Source organism: Tachysurus vachellii, chromosome 13, assembly GCF_030014155.1.
Source record: "Tachysurus vachellii isolate PV-2020 chromosome 13, HZAU_Pvac_v1, whole genome shotgun sequence".
In the NCBI taxonomy this organism is placed as follows: domain Eukaryota; kingdom Metazoa; phylum Chordata; class Actinopteri; order Siluriformes; family Bagridae; genus Tachysurus; species Tachysurus vachellii.
The window spans coordinates 6,896,543-6,916,870 of record NC_083472.1 but is presented as its reverse complement, the minus strand read 5'-3'; the positions used below and the strand labels follow the sequence as shown (position 1 = coordinate 6,916,870).

General features: G+C 37.0%; 2 protein-coding genes across 2 annotated transcripts; both read right to left on the bottom strand.

The window, feature by feature from the left end:
* Positions 1-238: 238 nt before the first annotated feature.
* On the bottom strand, positions 239-5,462 carry pdia3 (protein disulfide isomerase family A, member 3). The gene is made up of 13 exons (XM_060885094.1): positions 5,160-5,462; positions 4,151-4,229; positions 3,955-4,072; positions 3,547-3,654; positions 3,304-3,433; positions 2,985-3,101; positions 2,775-2,900; positions 2,374-2,556; positions 2,139-2,247; positions 1,918-2,046; positions 1,207-1,286; positions 890-947; positions 239-770 (listed from the first exon to the last, which is right to left on the bottom strand). The coding sequence occupies exons 1-13, from the start codon at positions 5,291-5,293 to the stop codon at positions 654-656; spliced, it is 1,488 nt and encodes a 495-aa protein (XP_060741077.1). The 5' UTR covers positions 5,294-5,462; the 3' UTR covers positions 239-653.
* A 2,684-nt stretch (positions 5,463-8,146) lies between these two features.
* ckmt1 (creatine kinase, mitochondrial 1) lies at positions 8,147-14,686 on the bottom strand. The gene is made up of 9 exons (XM_060885188.1): positions 14,480-14,686; positions 13,290-13,488; positions 12,658-12,753; positions 12,225-12,446; positions 12,005-12,090; positions 11,377-11,500; positions 9,318-9,452; positions 8,671-8,796; positions 8,147-8,575 (listed from the first exon to the last, which is right to left on the bottom strand). The coding sequence occupies exons 1-9, from the start codon at positions 14,626-14,628 to the stop codon at positions 8,462-8,464; spliced, it is 1,251 nt and encodes a 416-aa protein (XP_060741171.1). The 5' UTR covers positions 14,629-14,686; the 3' UTR covers positions 8,147-8,461.
* Positions 14,687-20,328: the final 5,642 nt, after the last annotated feature.

Genomic DNA, 20,328 nt, shown 5'->3' with positions numbered 1-20,328 from the left:
CTAACAAGCCAGATTCTACTTTTAATAATTGGGCAATTTTAATTTTTTTTCAAATCATTAAATAAAATATCCGTTGTGCATCTTCAACAATTGACATTGTCTCAAAGCAGCTTTACAGAACAAACATTAAACAAAAGGTTAATATAAAAAATAACAAAAAGATTAATAAAAGATGTATATAAAGTGCCAGCACTGAATGGTTTCTAAAATATTTTTTTAAAAAGCACAGAACACGACCTTTGGTTTAGTAGGCCTTTATTTCACAATCTCTCCAAATGTACAAAAACAAGATATGGTACAAAAAAAGCAAAGGGAAAAGTCCTAATCATTCACCAACCCCCCAAACCACCCCCAAAACCCCACCCCCTTCCATGAGAAAGAAAACGTGATGGGGACTTGGTTTCAAAACCAAAGTGCATCTGTTGGAGGTACAGCATGGGGAAAGTGAATCTCAATTTGACCACACTGTACCAGTTTAAGATTATTTAAATTCACACAAAGGCCTGGCCACGACAACTTTCTACAGTGTCCCCAGAGCAGCTGGCCCAAGAGAGAGCCGACATCATCTCAGATTATTCGGTTGTTCACTAAAGTTGGAATATAATTTAGCTCCCCTACAGGATTCCTGTCAGACTGTTTTGTCGTATGATGCTTTATAACTCGGACTTCTTCTTCTTCTTCGACTTCTTCTCGTCGTCCTCCTTTACGACCAAGGGGTTAGATGCCTCCCTCTTCAGATATGAAATGAAGTCACTGACTTCTCGACCTCCCTGAAAGTAAATAAAACAATCTTGATCAGAATAAACCACAGCTACAGTTATTACTAATGCTGCCTGCGAATTCAACACTGCGTTTGCTCAAAAACAATATCTCTTCAATATCTCTCTACCTCATATCTCTTCGGACTCTGTTTCTGCCCAGCTGGTGAGAAATAGAGAGTGGGGAACCTGGGGGGAAAAAAAAAAAAAATAATAATAATAAAACAAAAATATCAGGAAAGGTGTGGAATGGAGTGTTGTGTTTGAGTGCTACATAGTACTCTAGTGCTGATCTGTACAGTTCAAACCTTTCTCTAACTGACAATAATAGCAAAATGATCAACTAATTAAATTGATGTGCTCAGTCAGTGGGTTTGAAAACAAGAAAAGCATCGGAGTGTGCAGGACAAGCACAGAAAGTCCCAGAGACTGCTGTATTCGTACATACCCGGTGACGACATATGGAGAGGGCACGTCATTGGCAGTGGCATCCATCTTTGCAATCACAATGTTGGGATCATTGGAGACCTGCAAAGTGATTACAGAAGGTGTTTAAGGGTCAAGTCTTGACACTGAGCTCTGTTTTTTTCCCTCTCTTTCTAGATTATTTCTGGTCCAGTCTTATCCATTTATCAATAAAAATATGTCCAGAGGTGAACAACCTGCTACCATCATGTTTCCTTCTCTCAATAGTCAGATTAATTAGCACACACTGAGGTAATAAAATCTTTTCAGAATCAGGAACGTGCAGTTTGTGCACTGATGCAACTACGCAAAACAGCTTTCAAATATCTCTCCTGCTCACTACACTCAAACATGCAGAGGGGGAAAAAAGACAAGACTCTCATTTGCTGAGATGTCAAAACACTTTGGTATAGCTAGTTCCCTGCTACACACAACATGCCATTTTTTTGCATCTGTATTCACACACCACTAGCTAGCTAGCTATCTAGCCTGCAATGTATTACATCAAGTTTGATTTTTTGGTCAAGTCTAATAGGCTTACAAGCAACAAAAGCATGACTGAGCTTCTCCTGACAAAATGCACCAGCTAATGAACTTATGATTTGACCATCTGGATGTCTACATTAGTAGACACTGCTGAAAAGCCCAGCGATATCACTTTAAAAGTACTTCTAACAAGCAGATTATAACTCACCTTCTCACCAAGTTCTTTGTATTTAGGTTCAAGACTTTTGCAGTGACCACACCAGGGGGCGTAGAACTCAATGAGAACATCCTTGCTCTCGTCATTCACAATGGAATCGAAGTTCTCAGCCACTAAGACCTAAATGATGAACCAGGTTAGTGCACCCAAAACACTAATCATTACAATTAAGGTAAATAGGGGGGAATGAAGGTAATGATTTGCACACTCACTTTGACTGGGCCATCGTTGCTCTCAGGAATGGGCTCAGATTTCAAGTAACGCTTCAGATTTCCATCAAAGTAATCTTGAAGGAATTTCTCCAAGGCCTTGCCGTCACGGCTGCATTAAACATTCACAACGTTTATTAAATATATGGCCTTATTTTGTGAGATCTTTGCAAAATAGCAGCTATGCAACGTATTTTGGCGATTGAACGTGATGGGAAAAACCAAAAGCCGCACTTACGTAAACTCCTCCTGCATGACGTATTTATCGCCCTTGGCAGTTCGTATGGCAACAATAGGCAGCTCTCCACTGCTGGACTCCAGGCCAAACTCGGACACATCATGGCTGAAGGTGTTTTTATTGGCCACTGCAAAGCTCAGCTTCTTGCCCTGATCCAGGAAGCTTTTGGCCACCTTCATGACCCTGCACACGGAGTAAATGCCTGAGACAAGGATCTGACTCATCACTGTGACTGATACTGAAGACTTAAACTCTCTTAAACTGTAAAATAGTAGCTAAACAACAGAATACTAGGGCATCTTGCGCAAGTGGCTAAATATATGTTCCATTAGTCAAACTGTGGAGATGTCTCCTCCTCATGATCACACACACAAGATATTAAAATTAACATGAAGGTGTACCTGTTCCTCCAGTAGTTGGAACCTTTGGGGTTTTTCTCATAGTCCACATCATAATAGGCCACCAACAGATCTTTGCCTTTCAGCTGATCTTTGTTGTCATCAGTCATGTGAGGGCACATTCCAAAACTGCCACACAAACATATTGATTCATTTGACAAAAAGCAAAATCACCTAAAACAAATCAATGTTTACATCAAAAATGCAACTTACATGTTGTCTTGAATAAACTTCTTGATATTGCTGTTTGTGAATTTCCCTTCATCATACTGAACACTACTGTCTTCAAATTTGTTAGAGAGCTGAGGTGGCCTGAAGAGGACGATGCCCCTGGAACACACACAGGCTGATCAGGATACACAGGCAGCATACAGCAAAATACCAACATATCTTTTATAAAGGAAGCAAAAGTCATTAACAAAAACCTGAACAGCAGATGTAGGCTTATGTACTTGAACTCTTAATGAAACAAGCTTTGTGACTATATTAAGACTTGACAGAAACTGCAGCCAGAAAAACAAGGACTACTTACTCCCCCTCGATGTTATGCTTCTTCAGAAGTGCATCCACATTTGTGTGAGCAAAGCGGTACGATTCCCTTAAAGCACTGGCTGCCTTCAGGAACTCGCCCTGGGCAGCACTTCCAGCATCAGTAAAGAATCCTGAAGACATGACAGTGTTTCAGCACTATTTCACTTCAACCTCCAGAATCTAACTTTGTACAAATATATAGAAGGCCAGAAGACACTGCAAAAATAACTAAAAATATGCTCACCCACAACACTGGCATCACGGTCTCCAATGTATTTTTCAAATTCCCCTTCAGATTTCAGCTCTACTGAGGCTGGACCTGCCTGCTTTTTAAGGTGGCTCACAATCCCATCTAAGAAACAAATGGTACACAAAAACTCAATCATAATTTAATTTAAGTCCCAGGCTCATTATAGCAGGACCATCAGTCCAGCCCATTTCTCCTAACAAATCAGAGGGAGTGGCTTCATATCTAGCAAGACAACTTTTTTTTTCCAGGACAAGAAGCAGGATATAGATGTTATCACATCCTGTAAACCTGGTGCAAATAAGAACCAATTATTATAGGTATGCCTAGAATACTAAAAGTGCAAACTATTCGCATAGAATTACAAACACAGACAAGACAAACAAAAACATGACAAAGTCATACCTGCGGTTCTTGGACCATCATAGGCCCCAGATTCCTCTCCATTTCTGAAAATCTTCAGGGTTGGGTAGCCACTTACACCATACTTACTGCACACATTGGAGTTGGCTGTACAGTCCACCTAACCAATGGCAGATAAAACATTACCTGGCTGAATGTCATTAAGGAAATGGACAGTTTTGATGGTGAAATGTTTTACCTTGACAAGTGGGACTACTCCTTTCAGGCGGGTTGCAGCAGCTTCATACTCTGGAGCAAGTCTCTTACAGTGACCACACCTAAAAGTGAAAGTTTTACAGACGTTACTGCTTTGTGGGGTTCAGACTTTTTAATTCACACTTCAGACAGGACATAATGAACACCAAAGAAACAAGTTCCACCGTCATCTTGATATGAGCCAATCAGAGACGGCCAACGAAACTTCACGGACCAATCACAGCATTACAACATGAAGACGCCACGCCTCCAAACATCCTTAGGGTTTTCTCAGTAAAGCAGCAGAAATGGACTTCTAATTGATTTCTAATTGATATGCGAGATTCTACAGCGATAACCATAGCAACTGCATGTTGCTAATGTGTACAAAATTCATCCAATACGCAGCAGCCACTGAAATGATCAACCTAGCTAGCAAAAAGCTAATATATATATATATATTAACACAACGTCTGGAAGCGACTTTGTAGTCGAAATTTAAACAACAAAAACTAATTCACGGTTATTTAACTATCAACACATTAGCTATGGAACAGGGAAATACAAAATAAATCTGTGTAACAGTTAGCCTAATGCTAACCGGAAGTGAGCTAAGCATGCTAGATAGCGGGTTAGCTTGTGACAAAGTAACATTTATTGTAGCTAAACGTAGATTTTGCTTATAGTTATGATCTAGTTAATATGTCCAGCCTTTAAGTAAGTCAATAACAGGTTTAAATATATCACTATAAAAAGTTTTAACGGCTAACAACGGCTTAGTTAGCTAGCTAGCGCTAATCAAACCGCTCCACACAACTGATTAAGAAACGAAGGAAAAAATGAAGCAGGACAGAAACTGAAAGTGATAAAAACAAAAGGCTTTGACGATTTACTTTAGGCCTTAAGCTTAACTACTACATTACAGCACGACGAATTACGTTTACTTTAAAATGAAAGTATTTTTATATGCAAATTAAACCCTAAACTCCTACAAACGGGTCTCAAAAACTTACCAGGGTGCAAAGAATTCAACAAGAGCTAAGTCGTGGTCTCCAATTCTGCTCTCAAAATCGTCGTCTGTAAACTCGAGCACATCACTGGCCCGAGCCACTGAGGCCAAAACCACGAAGAATAATAAAGACAACATGATGGAAAAGCGTCTGCATGCACGTCTTTTTTTTTTTTAAAAAAAAAAAAATAGGACTAGATGCAACGAAACTGCTAATTTATTCGGCTTTGAGTTGGAGCCCGGTGAAGTAAGCACCGTGCACAGAGGAGAAAGAAACACACAAACAGCACAAATTGCACAAACCCGGAGATCCTCAAAGTAACCAGAGTGTGGCACATCACTATTGGACTGTCCTCCACGTGACACCGTCGTGATCAACCAATCACAATGAGCATTGAAACAGATTCTTGTTGTAGAGTCCCTCCTTCTGTCAATAACATAAGCACAGGTTCTCAATACTGGTCCTGGATACCCTCTGCCCTCCACATCTTACACCTTCTTTACACCACATCTTTACTCTAACACACCTGATTCAAGTAATCAGCTCATTAAGAGATTTTTCTGTGTTGAACTGGGTCTGTTAGTGCATGTGAGGGACAGTGAGGGACAGTGGGGTACTCCAAGACCAGGGTTGAAAACATAACTGTAATATAACACAGGGGTGTCAAAATTTTACAGCAAGGATTCCTTATATGATTACAGCTTAGATCACAAATTTAATTTTAACAACATTAGGGAAAGTGTGCACCATATATGATGTTAGTTTTTTTTTAAATCAGAGCTTTATATTATAGTTAGATTACAGATATAATTTATACTTCTAGTTTATCTATATTTTGAATCTTTTCTTTTATTTCATATAAATACATACTTAGGTTTACTACTATGATAACTTTATAATAATCATAGCTTGATAAAAGTTGATAATCTCCACCCGCATCATGTGTGTGAGTCAGGGACCACATGGATGTACGTACATGATGAACCTCAGGGATTCCCTAGTCCCCATTTTGAGAAGAAATTGATTGAGAAATTAGTTGCAAAATATTGATTTTGGTTGTAATGTGACGTTGTGGTAATATTATGAGAAATATCAAATAAATAAAAAATGTTTGTACACACCATGGTGTTCAAAAATGTATCCATTTCAATTTCAAACATAAATACTGCTTATATCACTAACAAAATCTAATTTACATTAACTAATCATAAAAAAGAAATTGTCTGTATATTTCAATATGACAATAAAAAATGAAATGTCACTATATGCAACATTGAATGTATGTTTATACACTTACACTTATTTATTTAAAAAAAATAGCTTATCATGTATTTGTAACAGTTTATTTTAATTAAATGAGAAGAAAATGTACATTGAAACTGTCACCTATTGTTCAGCCATTATACCACAAATGTGTTGTTCCCTTGTTCATTAAGCAGACCTTGTGTCTGCATTCTGAAATAACTCATTCATGAGCACATAGACCAATGACCGTTTTACATATATGCTATATATCCAATTTAAATTAATGTGTGGTTTCTGTTTTTTGTTGTAATAACGCTACACCAGCAGGTGGCGCTAAAGCATTAACATTTATTTGACTGAGTATCAGCTGGTTGTGACCCATATGTGCCTCTGAGCTGTAGGACGGTGTAGTGGGCACAGAAATATTGTGTTGTCTGTCTGATCAGGATGCTCCTTTTCATCCAAGTCATAATACATGTTAAAATGCATCATAATACATGTGACTAACGTCCACACAATAACAACTTAAAAAAATTGCTTATTTAGTATTTACTCAAGTGGCCATTAAGTAGTTATTGTAAATATATTGTAATTATATTATATTATTATTATATATAATTATATATATTATATTATTATTAATGATGGGAAATATACATACTCACTTGCCTGTAATAAGGAGTCCAGTAAATAAAGATTGAATATATCATGTAATATAATGTGAGTTAATATTAATAGTAACTTAATGAATACAGAAATTATTGAAGGATATAAATGAATATATAATTTTCACTTCTACCTGGTTGCAATCATTTCATAGAGCACGATATAGAGACCTCTCAAGACACTAAATACTAATTTATACTAATTTGGTATCTATAAGAGTCATTGAATCTGTCCATTTACCTGCACATGCCACTGGCTATGTGGATTGATATTGTTGCTTATAGTAATGGCTGGCAGTGGCCCATTCAACATCCTAAGACTGCCTGAGATTCTTGAGACTCACAGGACTTACAGCAAACCCAGAAGTGTGCAAATGGACAAGTGAAAGAAAAGTATTGTCCATGGAAATGTGTGACTTCAAATTGCAAGCATTGATTGCAGTCTGTCTGAGACCAGCAATGATCTTGTTCATACCTGCCTAAAATCTCCATAATGCTCACAAACCCACCAGGGTATTAATCGTTGCAATATTTGCCTTTGGATACATGAATTCATGAAATTATTGAGAGTATTACACTCATACTAAGAGGATCAAATAACCGTTCCTTTTATGCTACATTCATGCTACATTGAATGTACTCTAGTTACCACTGTGCACCTGAACAGGCTTTTCAGACTTTAGGGACGGTGCCTTGCCTCATTAGCCTTTGTAAAACAGATGTAACTGAAACTATCCTGAGAGGAAATACTTCTCAAAAAAGGAAAGTGAGCCTGAGAACAGGTCTATTCAATGTCACCTTGGAAATAGTGTGTGTGTGTGTCTGTGTGTGTGTGGTGTGTGAGTGTGTGCTTGTGTAGAGGTTATGTAGAGCTCAGGGGAACTGTAACACAATGGGTTCAGATAAAGACTCTCTTTGGTCACATGACAGTCAAACTTTATCCTGATCTAATTAGTGTTCAGCACCAGAATGTGCCTGAATTAGGTTTTAGCTCCATTTTCAAAACCCTGCCAATCTGCATACCCTGCTATCACAGTTCACATGTAGCATGCAGATAAATAAAAAGTACTTGAGACAACCTGTCTGTAAAGGGCTTTATATAATTTAGCATTTGTTTCCACAATAAAAACCCCAAACATTCACATGATCCTCTGTTGCTTATGTGGACAATTCTCAGTGGTTATAATACACTTACTGCAGCATAATCAATATAAGAGACAGTGGTATGTGAAAGAATGGCAATGCCACATGAACACAGTTATGGCATACAGTATATTCATTCCCATTGTACAGAGGCGTGAAGCTACAAAGACACCACACATAGAAAGCATGCTGATTGGGATGGAGTTTGGAGTAACATTATATGGAAATTAGCAGATGATGTTTATTGTTGGTCTACTTCCTCTGGCCAATAGGGTCAGGGATCTTGATGTCTTGGCCCTTTTCTAGCTTCTTCTCACACTCAATCAGGTAGTTTATTCCATCAATAACCGTCTGGACCAGCTGGACCTATGTACACACAAACACACACATGCACATATATTTTCACTGTCTGTTCTATGTGTTAATAAACTGATACAACATTATTGTAATACATGACTGACCTCTGACTGGCCAAGTCTGTCCAAGTTAGAAATATCAAATGTGCTCCCTACGGCTGCAGTGTCCACTCCTCCAGTGCCTCTTTTCTGCAGCCGCAAGTTATCGAGGATCTTGGGAAAGCGAGGATCCTGTGCAGACAGTGACAATGGTATTTAAAAAAAATATAAAGACATGAACATAAGTCTCCTGAGTGGCACAACAGAAAAGCATTTGTCTTAGATAGCAAGTCTGAATCCTGAAAACCCCAGAGTCATCTGTGACTGTGAAACAAATAACAGAGAGCAAAACTGGCCACACTATCTGAGTGAGACAGCGTGAGCAACAATCGAATCAAAAACGAAAAGGCTGGGTTCACATGTTTTGGAAGAAGTTTTATGTTAGTCTTCACGCTCTCTGTTTGGTAGTGTGATGAGGAGAGTTAACAAAATGAAAGTTGAACAGAAGTTGGTAAATTACGTAGGGGCTGAATATTTTATGTACTCTACTTCAACAACCATCAATCAGTATTTGTCTTTGAGTAATTATATAAAAGAAATGTATTAATTAATTAAGTCTAAGAGTCCTGTTTATATCTATGAAGTTTAATGAATAAAATGCTGTGATAATGCTGTCTTTATAATCACTTTATAATGATTATGTGGACAATCACCTTGCTGAGGCGAGGTAGATTAATATGGACTCCAGCGCGAAGGCCTGTGCCCAGGTTAGAAGGGCAGGTGAGGATGTAACCCAGATGTTCATTCCACATGAACTCCCAGCCTTTCTCCTGAATCAGCCTCTCCACCTGAGTAGAGCAGACAGACAATCAGAAGCATGCAATCATCAGGATGGCTGAAAACAGAATGTCATGCAGACCTGCACAAATTCTTTTTACATACACCAGCAGTCTAAATGCAATTTTCTTATGCTAGATTGAATTGACATTTTTCACTCTCTGGAGACATTTTAACAAAGGCATAGAATTAAAATATAAATGTGAATAGTGAAATTAAAGTATGCATGTATTTCTGAGTGAAAATGTATTTATTGAAAATTATATTCATCATAATTATCATCATATTAATCATATTATATTATATGAATATATATTATATATTATATTAATCATAATTATAATTAATAATCAAATGTGGAAAAAGTACAAAAAATCTTATTTAAATATTCAACTACTCATCTAAAGAAGTACAGCTTCAGCTTTTTCACTTAAGGCAAAGAGTAGAAAAGAATAAACCCTATATAAAGTATGAAACAACTGCTAATCTCTCAAGCATGACAATAAGTCTGGTAGTACGAGCTATACCAGCTAATAGTTAGCTTGCTAACTTGCTAATAGTTAGCTGTCGAAGTAGAAGCTGTCATGATAAATACTTGGTGAATGTAGCAGCAGATAGTTTACAGATGGTTTTTAGGCCTCATTCATGTGGTCACATCTGTTAAAGTTTAAACTCGGTTGGAATTCTGATATCTGATGCTCAAAACGTCCTTAGATGTCTGGGGCTAAAAGCTATATTAACCTTTAAATGTAAAAATGAAAACAGAGAACTGTTTTGGATAAAATTGAACAAATAGAATAGTATAGATACTTTGTACTGGATTAAACCCATTCAATTCATATGACCAGTTAAACAGACTAACTATTAACTCAATAATTAATTTCATTCTGTTCACCAGTGTTAATCAGAGTTTTGGCAACCTTCCTGTCAGGTCTCTCCAGTCACACACAAACCTCTCATCTAAACTCTCTCATCAACAAAGCCTTTCCACCCAAGGAACTGCAGCTCACTGGATGTGATTAGTTGTTCGCATCATTTTGTATAAACTCTCGGAACTGTTGTTTGTGAAAATTCCAGGAGATCAGCAGTTTCTGTAATACTCAAACCAGACCATCTGGCACAAACAACCATGCAATGGTCAAATTCATAGAGATTACATTTCCACTCCATTCTGATATTTAAACTGAATATTAACTGAAGAGCTTGATCTGGATCATTGGAAAGATTTTTTTTTGTTTTTGCATTGCACTGCTGACACCCAATTGACTGATTATATCCTTTCCTGAATGTGCAAGCATACAGGTTTTCCTAATAAAGTGGAAGGTGCAACTCCTTAATGCATTACTGAGATACAAACAATAGCTTGGTTATATGACAAATATATAATTAGAAGATTCCAAAAAAATCCCAAAAGCAGTTCAAAACAGTTGTGGAGTTGCTCAAAATCTCCTGGGTACACAACTGCATTTTATATAGTTCAAATGAAAAGAACGTACATTATTTTCAAATCGAACTATCCAACCAGATTCCCTCTTCAGTTTGATTCCTCCTAAGGTTTCTTCCTAATATTGTCTCAGGAAGTTTTTTCTTGCCAATGTCATCTCTGGTTTGTCATTAGGGTTAAATATAAAGTTAAGTTAATTTGTTCATATATGTTCAGATTTTTTTTATTCCTATAAAGCTTTGGAAGTGTCCGTTGTTAAAACTGCTATAAAATAAAATATTGAAATCTATCATTGAATTGAGCTAAAGTGAAGATGTCTAACACAGACAAAAAAACAATCTTGCAGGACAGTTTGTACTTGTATATTCGCAAAAGGCTACTGCTCCACATTGCCGTAAACACAGCTGAGCTACATGTCCCAGATCGCTGTTGAATAAATAATAGAAGCTTGTGTTACATTAATGTGGCCAGTGGGAGACGAGTGAGCTCACCTCTTTTAGGCCCTTAGCGAAACGCTCAAAAACCCTCTTCATGTTGCCTCCTTTCTCCATGGAGATCACCCGAGTGTGGTCCTCCTCATTAACCCACACCAAGAATGTCTTCTCATTGTTATGCCTAAAAAAGAAGATATGTATATAAAAATGTCATATTCGCAAGACTGTGTCCAACAACTGACCTACAACATTTATTAAGAAGCTTTTCGAGAGTATTACTGGGATTATTGACCTTTAACCAGACTAGTATGATGCTTATGTTAATGTGTGGTGCAGACAAAGTAATGTCTCTCCTAAACCAATTTTAGTCTTCAAATCATCATACAGCACTTCTGTAATAAATATCTTCTGTAAGTTCAAGATCTTAGCTTAGATAAATTACAAGCTTAAGGACACATATTTAAGGGTTTCCCTGCCTTGGAAGACAGGAAGCCACATAGAGAAATCAATCATGAGGAGTACTCAAGACGAGAAGGTAAGTGATCAATATAGGATAACTGTACAGCAATAAGCGGCTGCATCTAACTATATCTGGACCCTGACATTCATCCCAAGACTGAGCAGCATTAGCAGCTAGAGCATTATCCAGCCCACTCCTTCAGCCTCCTGCGAAGATGCCTCTTACCAGATGCCTCTGGCATCAGGCCAATCCCGTGCCATTCCTGCGCATGTCAGAAGGGGTGAAACTGGCTTATCAAACAGGAAATGATCCTGCAAATTCAAAAAGATAAAACATTTACAGAATGTTAATTTCATCTAAAATATATATATATTTTATATATATATAACTTCTCTGAACACAGAGTAATGTAAAGGTTATAAAGTCAAGCAGGACAGAAACACACATCAATAAGCTGCTGCTGTTCCTTTTCAGTCATTTCAACCAGACTGTAGTATTTGCCTGCTAGGTTCGCTTGTAGGCCAGCGAGGGCATTCACCACCACCCGCTCCACCTCTCTGCGTTCAGCACGCGTGCAGGCAGGAGGCAGGCTCAGACCTCGAATACTGCGACCCGTCCTCACTCGTGACGACAACACGTACTTGTCTTCAAAGACACCACCACGTATCTTAGAGGAGAATGTTTCATTAAAAAACCACTAGAATTAAGAGGGCACTACTATAATTACATTCAATAGTCTTATTTGTTGTATTTGTGTATTAGATATAAGATCACTGTCAGAGGTTTCTAATAAAAATGCTGGTATTTATGCAATAATTTGAGTTATTCAAGAAAAAGTTATTCAATATAACACTATTTTATACAGCAATTGTAAGTACCTTAGTGTAATCCAGGTCAGTGGGATGTTTCATAGTGCGTGGATCATAACCGTTGTGTCTCTCTACGATGACAGGGTCAAAAATATCAGCAAACACCTGTCAAGAAAAAAGATTTCTCAACAAAAATAAAGAGCATCATGTTTTCTTTTCTTTTTTCCCCACTTTATTTTTTAATTGTCCACAGACACAGAGATGGTGAAGTAGATGTTCAGTAAATGCCCTTAAAAATGCTGTGAATCAAACATGTATGATATAAAGCTCACATGCAGGAGTGAGCGGTCATATATGAAGCTTGTGAGACTAAAAAAGCACATGAAACATAAGCATGTGGCTCTGCAATGAAAGGTCAGGGTTGAGGTGATAAATTAAGCTCGATTTTTGAAGGAGATTTTTAGTGTTTTTAGCAATTCATAAATGAAAACTTTAGAATTATAAGCAAAAACCAAACATTTTTGAATAGTGTACACCATTACAACAGATATAAAGGATATCTTTTTTAATAAATTATTTTATTTGCACAGTATTTCAAAATGGTTGTCTAAGGTGGTACAGTATTAGAAAATGGTTATTCTGAATAGTTCATTTCAGCATTCTGTTTGATGCTACATGTTGTGATCTGAACAGCCTCTGACCTCATAGGACTCTTCATCTCCAGCCACCATGCCCACAGTCTTGATGAAGGGATGCCCAGGGTTGTCCACACCTGTCTGAATGGCCTGATCCAGTGTGAAGCCATTTGGAGTGGCTTTTTCACACAGCTTTGCATATACAGCAGGTGTCAGATGACTGGCCATGCAGTTGTTGTGTTTTCGTAAATCTGGGTATTCCGCACTGTTTGGAGACAGAGACTGCTGTTTTATGAAGACAACACACTGGGAATAAAATATGTGCTATTTTATATAGCATTTTACATTTTGGAATTTTTTTCAATGTAGTACAATTGCCAAGGCTGGCAAAAGGGTGACAATGCAGTGCAGCATGTACTCTTGCTGCCTCAGAGCTCCAGTGTTCACAGTTGATCCTGAGCTGTACATGTTTAATTTTTCCACATGTGGTGAGATATTGACATGATGTCATGTGATTACTAATTACAATCACATGCACAATTTCAGGGCACAACATAATCACATAACCACAAAGATATACGAAAGCCAGGTGTGCCTTTCTACAATCACATGTACAAATATATATAAAAGCCAGATTCTAATGTAAGCTACAACCCTACAATTCCATTAAAATACCTGGCAAATATGCAAAGCAGGATTAAAAGGCATTCTGGGTTTTATGTGAGAAATGGGTGCCAATATTACATTTCATTACTAATCATCAGCACTTCTATACTATCTTAGAGCCTATCGCCATTTTGCACGTACTGTATGGTGCAGTATGGAAAAATTCAGCACCACATCATTTCCTTTCTGCAAATGAACGAACTGAATCTTCTATCATGTCCATGCTGCATAGTTCTAGTTAATACGATGTGTCAAACAGAGATCCTGGATTGTTCAGTTGCCTATAAGCACTGCTGCAGACACAGGAACAATATGCAGCTTATAAATAACTAATTTATTTACCCTGTGCTTACACCTTTAACCTGGCTAACCATCTTTCTGACACAAATCTAATGCAGATAATCAAGTACACTGTTTATCTTGATAAGATGCATGAGATTTATTAGGGTGGAAAGAGGACATAAGTCCATTCTTGTAAGGACTATTGACATTGCTCAAGACATGAGATATGCCTTAATACAGGAACAGTCCCAAAGCTATATAAAATGGTGCACCAACCTGACTGGCATACTGTTTGCGCATAAGCTTACCTGGCCGGGTATTGTCTTCGGCCCTGCGCTCCTGCGCTTACATGCTCTCTGTTCAGATATAATCCTACACTGAGAGATCCAGCGCCGACCAGAGACAGCAAACCCACGCTCCTTTTCGAGGACAAAATCCTTGCGAAGCTGCTTGCCATTATGATCTTGTGGCCTGTTCAATGTGAAGCCTTTTAGAAGAGGAAGAGGAGGAGGAGGAGACCTGTCGGGTGAAACGTGATGGTGAAGGCTGAGTTGGCGATGCGAAAGAATGCAGAGCTCTGCTCTAAAACCTCCTCTACCTTAATATGCGCGATCCAGCTACATGAGGCAGATAAATCACAGCACGGTACAAGCCCAAGCCCCTGCCCCCTTGAATAAGAGCGCGTGCGTGCATTTCACCTTCCTTCGTCCTACTGTACTGAAGCTGTTGCATTAAATGCATTCATTTATTCATTCATGCATTCACACGACCAGGCATTTATTCGTTCTATTAAAAAAAAGACCCTATTAAATAAATAATGCAGTAAGACTAAAATATTCAATGTTCATTTAAACTGCAATTTAAATGTAGCCTGTAATCATGTCCCATTTGTTTAACTGTAAAGTCAAATAGGAAATGGATAAAGAAATTCAGAATAGCTAAGCAGTAAAAAACAGTGAGCAAATAACGAAACATATAACAATTGACATTTTCAAACAGAAGAGTAAAGATTGTAATTCCATAGAAACCGTTGTCTACTACCTTACTGTCTGAGGTGTGATCTGATACAGCAGGTGCATGTGATCAGGTGTGAGAAGCCCTACTTTCTCCTTATCACGGTGTACGTGAGTAGTGTTTTAACCATTTACATGCCATGTCCAGTTTTATGTCAGACCCCAAAAAACTAAAAAGCAAAGGGCTATACACCAATTGCATTCAGGCTTTTGTTTTTTTACAGGTTTTGGGTTTTTGAATCAATAAAAAAAAAAACACAAAATTCCTAATTTTATTGTAATCACTGGCATATACACTTAACCACTGAACTCTAATGACCAAAATTTAAAGGTTATAATGATATTTGCCTTGTAAAAGCTAAATTATACTTAAGCTGCCTGAGGTTAAAAAGGAAATAAACTTTCTAATAAACACTACTATTATTTAGAGAAATTCTGGTCCTTTTTTCCATCTTCACTGTTTTTTCTTGTGAGAAAGACAAAGAATGCCTTCAGTCGCTTTCAACCAAAGCACTTTTCATCACCCACACTCTCCAAACTGTTTCAAAAGAGGGACTTTTAGTTTTCTCTAGTTTCTCCCTAGAAAGCTGCTGAAAGAGCACATACTCAGAAGTTTCTCATGTTATGATAACATACTGTTTTACTTTTTTAATGTTATTATAATATGTACATATGTACATATAACCATTTATTACAAGGTGTTTTTTTTGTAAAAGATGTATATCTTTTTTGTATATCTTATACCAGCATAAAGATATGGTTTTCAATAAAGAGTCTATAAAAACATTTCTGTCAGATGCTCTAAATTAAAGTCAATGAAATTATATAGAAGTGTTGCATTTGTGTAATAAAATGATATGGTTGTCTGAATTGATTAACAATTATATAAGCTGATTATTATGAAAATTGGGGCAAAGTTGGCCACATTTTATGTTTTATAAGGCTTCCAATTCCTTGAGAGCACACTTTCATTCTTTATTTTCTTTATTTTCTTTATTTTATATTATATGTTTCCCTGCAGGATTTTATAGTATTCCCAACACAGCTGTAGATTGGTCAAAGTGACATCTATGGTTATAGTATTGGTATCTTATGTGTTAATGCTTCAGAAGCTCCACATCATGTGTAAACACGTCACAGTACAAATCCTGACAAATGGCATAAAGGTTTACTGGAAACCATAGATGGCTTATCTAAACAGATCAACTTTAGAACTGCTATAAAATAAGCCACTGTGACTGTGCTTTACACACCCTTTCCAACTGAAAAGTAAATACAAGAACTTGATACGCTGCACGTAGGCAGCTGGGAGTATACGGTCACTGTGAAATGTACCATAACCTGCAATAATTAATCATCAACAAAACTTTTTAATTGAGAAAACCAATGAGTTTGATGGATTTATTTTACTATTGTCTGTATAAAGCAATAAACTATTGAAAATATTACTATGTAAATATGTGGAAAAGAAAACATTTCGTGGAGCACGTTGAGATTTCGAAGTATGATTTCAGCCATGGTTTTAAATTAGCTGTATGATAAAATACATGTTCTCCATGCATTGTAGTGAAAGGTTTATAAGATGATGCATCCAGTCTCAAAGAAACTAAAAATAAAAAGCTGGAGATCCCAAAGTGTTCACGTAGCCACCAGGAAGGAGACATTCACATGGGAAGGGCTCACTGTACTTCTATTTACTAATCTAAGAATTATGTAATGGATAGGTTATGTGTGCACTGCATGATTTTAAAGGCAAAGATCCACTAGACATGAATCTGAACTGTAATCCCTGCTGAAAAATCCAGCATAAACCAGCATGAATTCCATGCTGGTCCAGGCTGGTTTTTACTTGTTCATGCTGGTATAGTGCTGGTATAATGCTGGTATAGATGGGTGGCCAGCATAGTCATGGTGTTATCAAGCAAAACGGGGCTGGTGTAGCTGGTGTAAGCAGTATGATCTTGCTGGAATGAGCTTTATGGGAACATGCTTTATTTTTGCTTGTGTATGTTTCTATGTAACTCATTAATATAAGATTAAAACACAATATTACAAAATATATTGGAATATATTGGAATATATATAACAAAATATATTGGAATATATTTAATTATAAGTGTGTTATTTCTTTTGCTCCCTCTTTTGAATAAAGAACTGAAATAACAAAGCAAAAAAAATCTTTTGGCAAATAACAAATAACAAAGAAAAAAAACATTTAAAAATCGTTCGTTAGGGATTAATGTGTCTCCACAAAATATATATATTATATATATTATATTATTTATTTAAAATATATATAAAATATATTATTTTATAAAATAAATTATTTTATATTATATTATATTAATATATATTATACTATATATTAAATATAGTAATACCAACAAATGTTGACTTCCGGGGCTCCATGAGGGAAGCAGCATATAAATCATACAGATTTTAGAAAGATATATATATATATATATATATATATATATATATATATATATATATATATATATATATATATATATACATAATCCATTTGTCTCAATTAAGAAGTAGTAAAGTAATAATGTGAAGAGATATTACCCAGCATCAGCGTTGCTATGCATCCTTTAAAGCAACTATGTTCACGAAGGTAAATGTAGTTTTGTTTCTTATTTTGTTTCTATAATTTGTCAGAGAATAAAGAAGACATAGAGAAGGAATTGTCTACAGGCAAACGACTCCGGGTAGCACCTCTTAAAAAAAACATGGTCATCACCACCACATACTACTTGTTACTCGCTAAAAGAGAGAGCAGAGGCTAAGACCAAAAATGTGTGTTGTAAAGGTTATATTGTGTAACGTTATTTGTGCACGTGTGTATATTACGTATTATATAAAGAAAGCCATGTAAATGATAGGAATATCCAAAATGTTTTTCTTTATTAAAAATTTAATTGCAATTCTCTAAAAAATTGTCTTGGTCTTTATTTAAATATGAATATGCACTAAGAAATGTGATATGTAACAAATGGGTTTTGTTGTGGTCTTGCTGGGATTATACTAGCATCCAAAAGATAACATATGTTGACCAGCACACCAGCATCCCAGGCTGTTCAGCCCGCACACCAGCATCTCAGGCTGTCCGGCCAGCACACCAGCATCCCAGGCTGGTCGGCCAGCACACCAGCAACCAGCACCTAATGCTGGACCAGCATACCACCATCCCAGGCTGGTCGGCCAGCACACCAGCAACCAGCACCTAATGCTGGACCAGCGTACCACCATCCCAAGCTGGTCCCAGCATGCGAAACATACCTTATGCTGGACCAGCAATGCTGGGTTTTTTTTTAGCAGGGATGTCTAATACAATTGTTAGAACTGTTTATAAAGCAGTTCCTCAGAATTGAGATTATATCATATAGATAATATCACTGGGAATGTTTTTTTTTTTTTTTTTTTTTAGGTTCTTTTCAAATGTTCAGTTCAGTCAATCCAACTTCATCACAATGGACTATGTTTTGGTGTGAGCAGAAAAGAAAAGAAGGTTGCTGTGCATGGATTATCTTTTAAACTTTTCAAGAATTTAGGCACAAATTGGTTTCCAGCTCACAGATTCCTCAGTTTGATCCTGAGCTCAAGCTACCGTGTGGAGTTAGATCTTAGTTTGTCTATGTGAGTTTCCTCCAAGTTCTAGGATTTCCTCACAAAAACATGCCAGTAGGTGGATTTAATTGACAGGAGTGAATGAATGTATGTATGGTGCGTTCAGTGGACTGGTGTATTCTCAGACTAAACTCCTTATCCACTGTCATCATGAGCAAAATAAAATGCTTTTTGAACACTAATAACTTTGTTGCACCCCCTGTTGCACATCCCCAGTACTCCATCTTCTTTATCAACTATGTTTATAATTACTTTCATCGTATATTTTATTCAGTTTATTCAGTATTTTTTCTGAACCATAGTTGTATTAGTATTACATACATATTGTATAAGTATGCAATATGATTATTTTATTCCACCTTGCATACTATTCAACAAGTCTATACAGTTTCTGTGTAAAATTTGTGCAATACGTCATTCAATTTTCATTTTCTACTTCTATACCTTTTTAGAATTAAATTCTCAATCATATTTTAAATCTATTCTTTCATTAATGTTTAAATAATCAACAGCCCATTAATTCCTCAGAGGAAGCAGATCATTTAATCCACCTACATACAGAATGCCACCTACAAAGCCATGTTTAATAATAATAATAATAATAATAATAATAATAATAATAATAATAATAATAATAATAATAATAATTATTATTATTATTATAAATATAGCTGCAAGCAGCGATACCGGGGTCAAGCCGATCAGATGCGCTCAGAACATGTCGCTGATGAACCATACCAAGTTTCGTAGCTATATGGCATTGTATTGGTAAAATACTGAACTTGACGTGAAAATTCAAAATGTGTGTGTGTAAGTGTGTGTAGGTGTGTGTGTAAGTGAGTGCGTGTAAGTGTGAGTGTGTGTGTGAGTGTAAGTGTGTGAGTGTGTGTGTAAGTGTGAGTGTGTGTAAGTGTGAGTGTGTGTGTAAGTGTGAGTGTGTGAGTGTGTGTGTAAGTGTGTGTGTAAGTGTGAGTGTGTGTAAGTGTGAGTGTGTGTGTAAGTGTGAGTGTGTGTAAGTGTTTGTGTAAGTGTGTGTGTGAGTGTGTGTATGTGTGTGTGTGTGTGTGAGTCAGTGAAGGTGTTTGTGAGTATGTGAATGAGTGTGCGAGTGTGAGCAAGTGTGCGAGTGTGAGTGTGTGTAAGTGTGAGTGTGTGCGAGTGTGAGTGAGTGTGTAACTGTGTGAGTGTGTATGTGAGTGTGAGTGTGTATGTGAGTGTGCGAGTGAGTATGTGAGTGTGCGAGTGTGAGTAAGTGTGCGAGTGTGAATGAGTGTGTTTGTGTGTTTGTGTGTAAATGTGTGTGTAAGTGTGTGTGTTCCTCGAATGTGAAAACATACTTGGCAATAAAGTGTGTGTGTGAGTGTGTCTGTGTGAGTGTGAGTGTGAGTGTGTATGTGTGTGTGTGTGTGTGTGTCTGTGTGAGTGTGTAAATGTGTGTGTGTGTGTGTGAGTATGTGTGTGAGTATGTGAGTGTGCGAGTGTGGAAACTTGGTATGAGAGTGTGTGTGTGT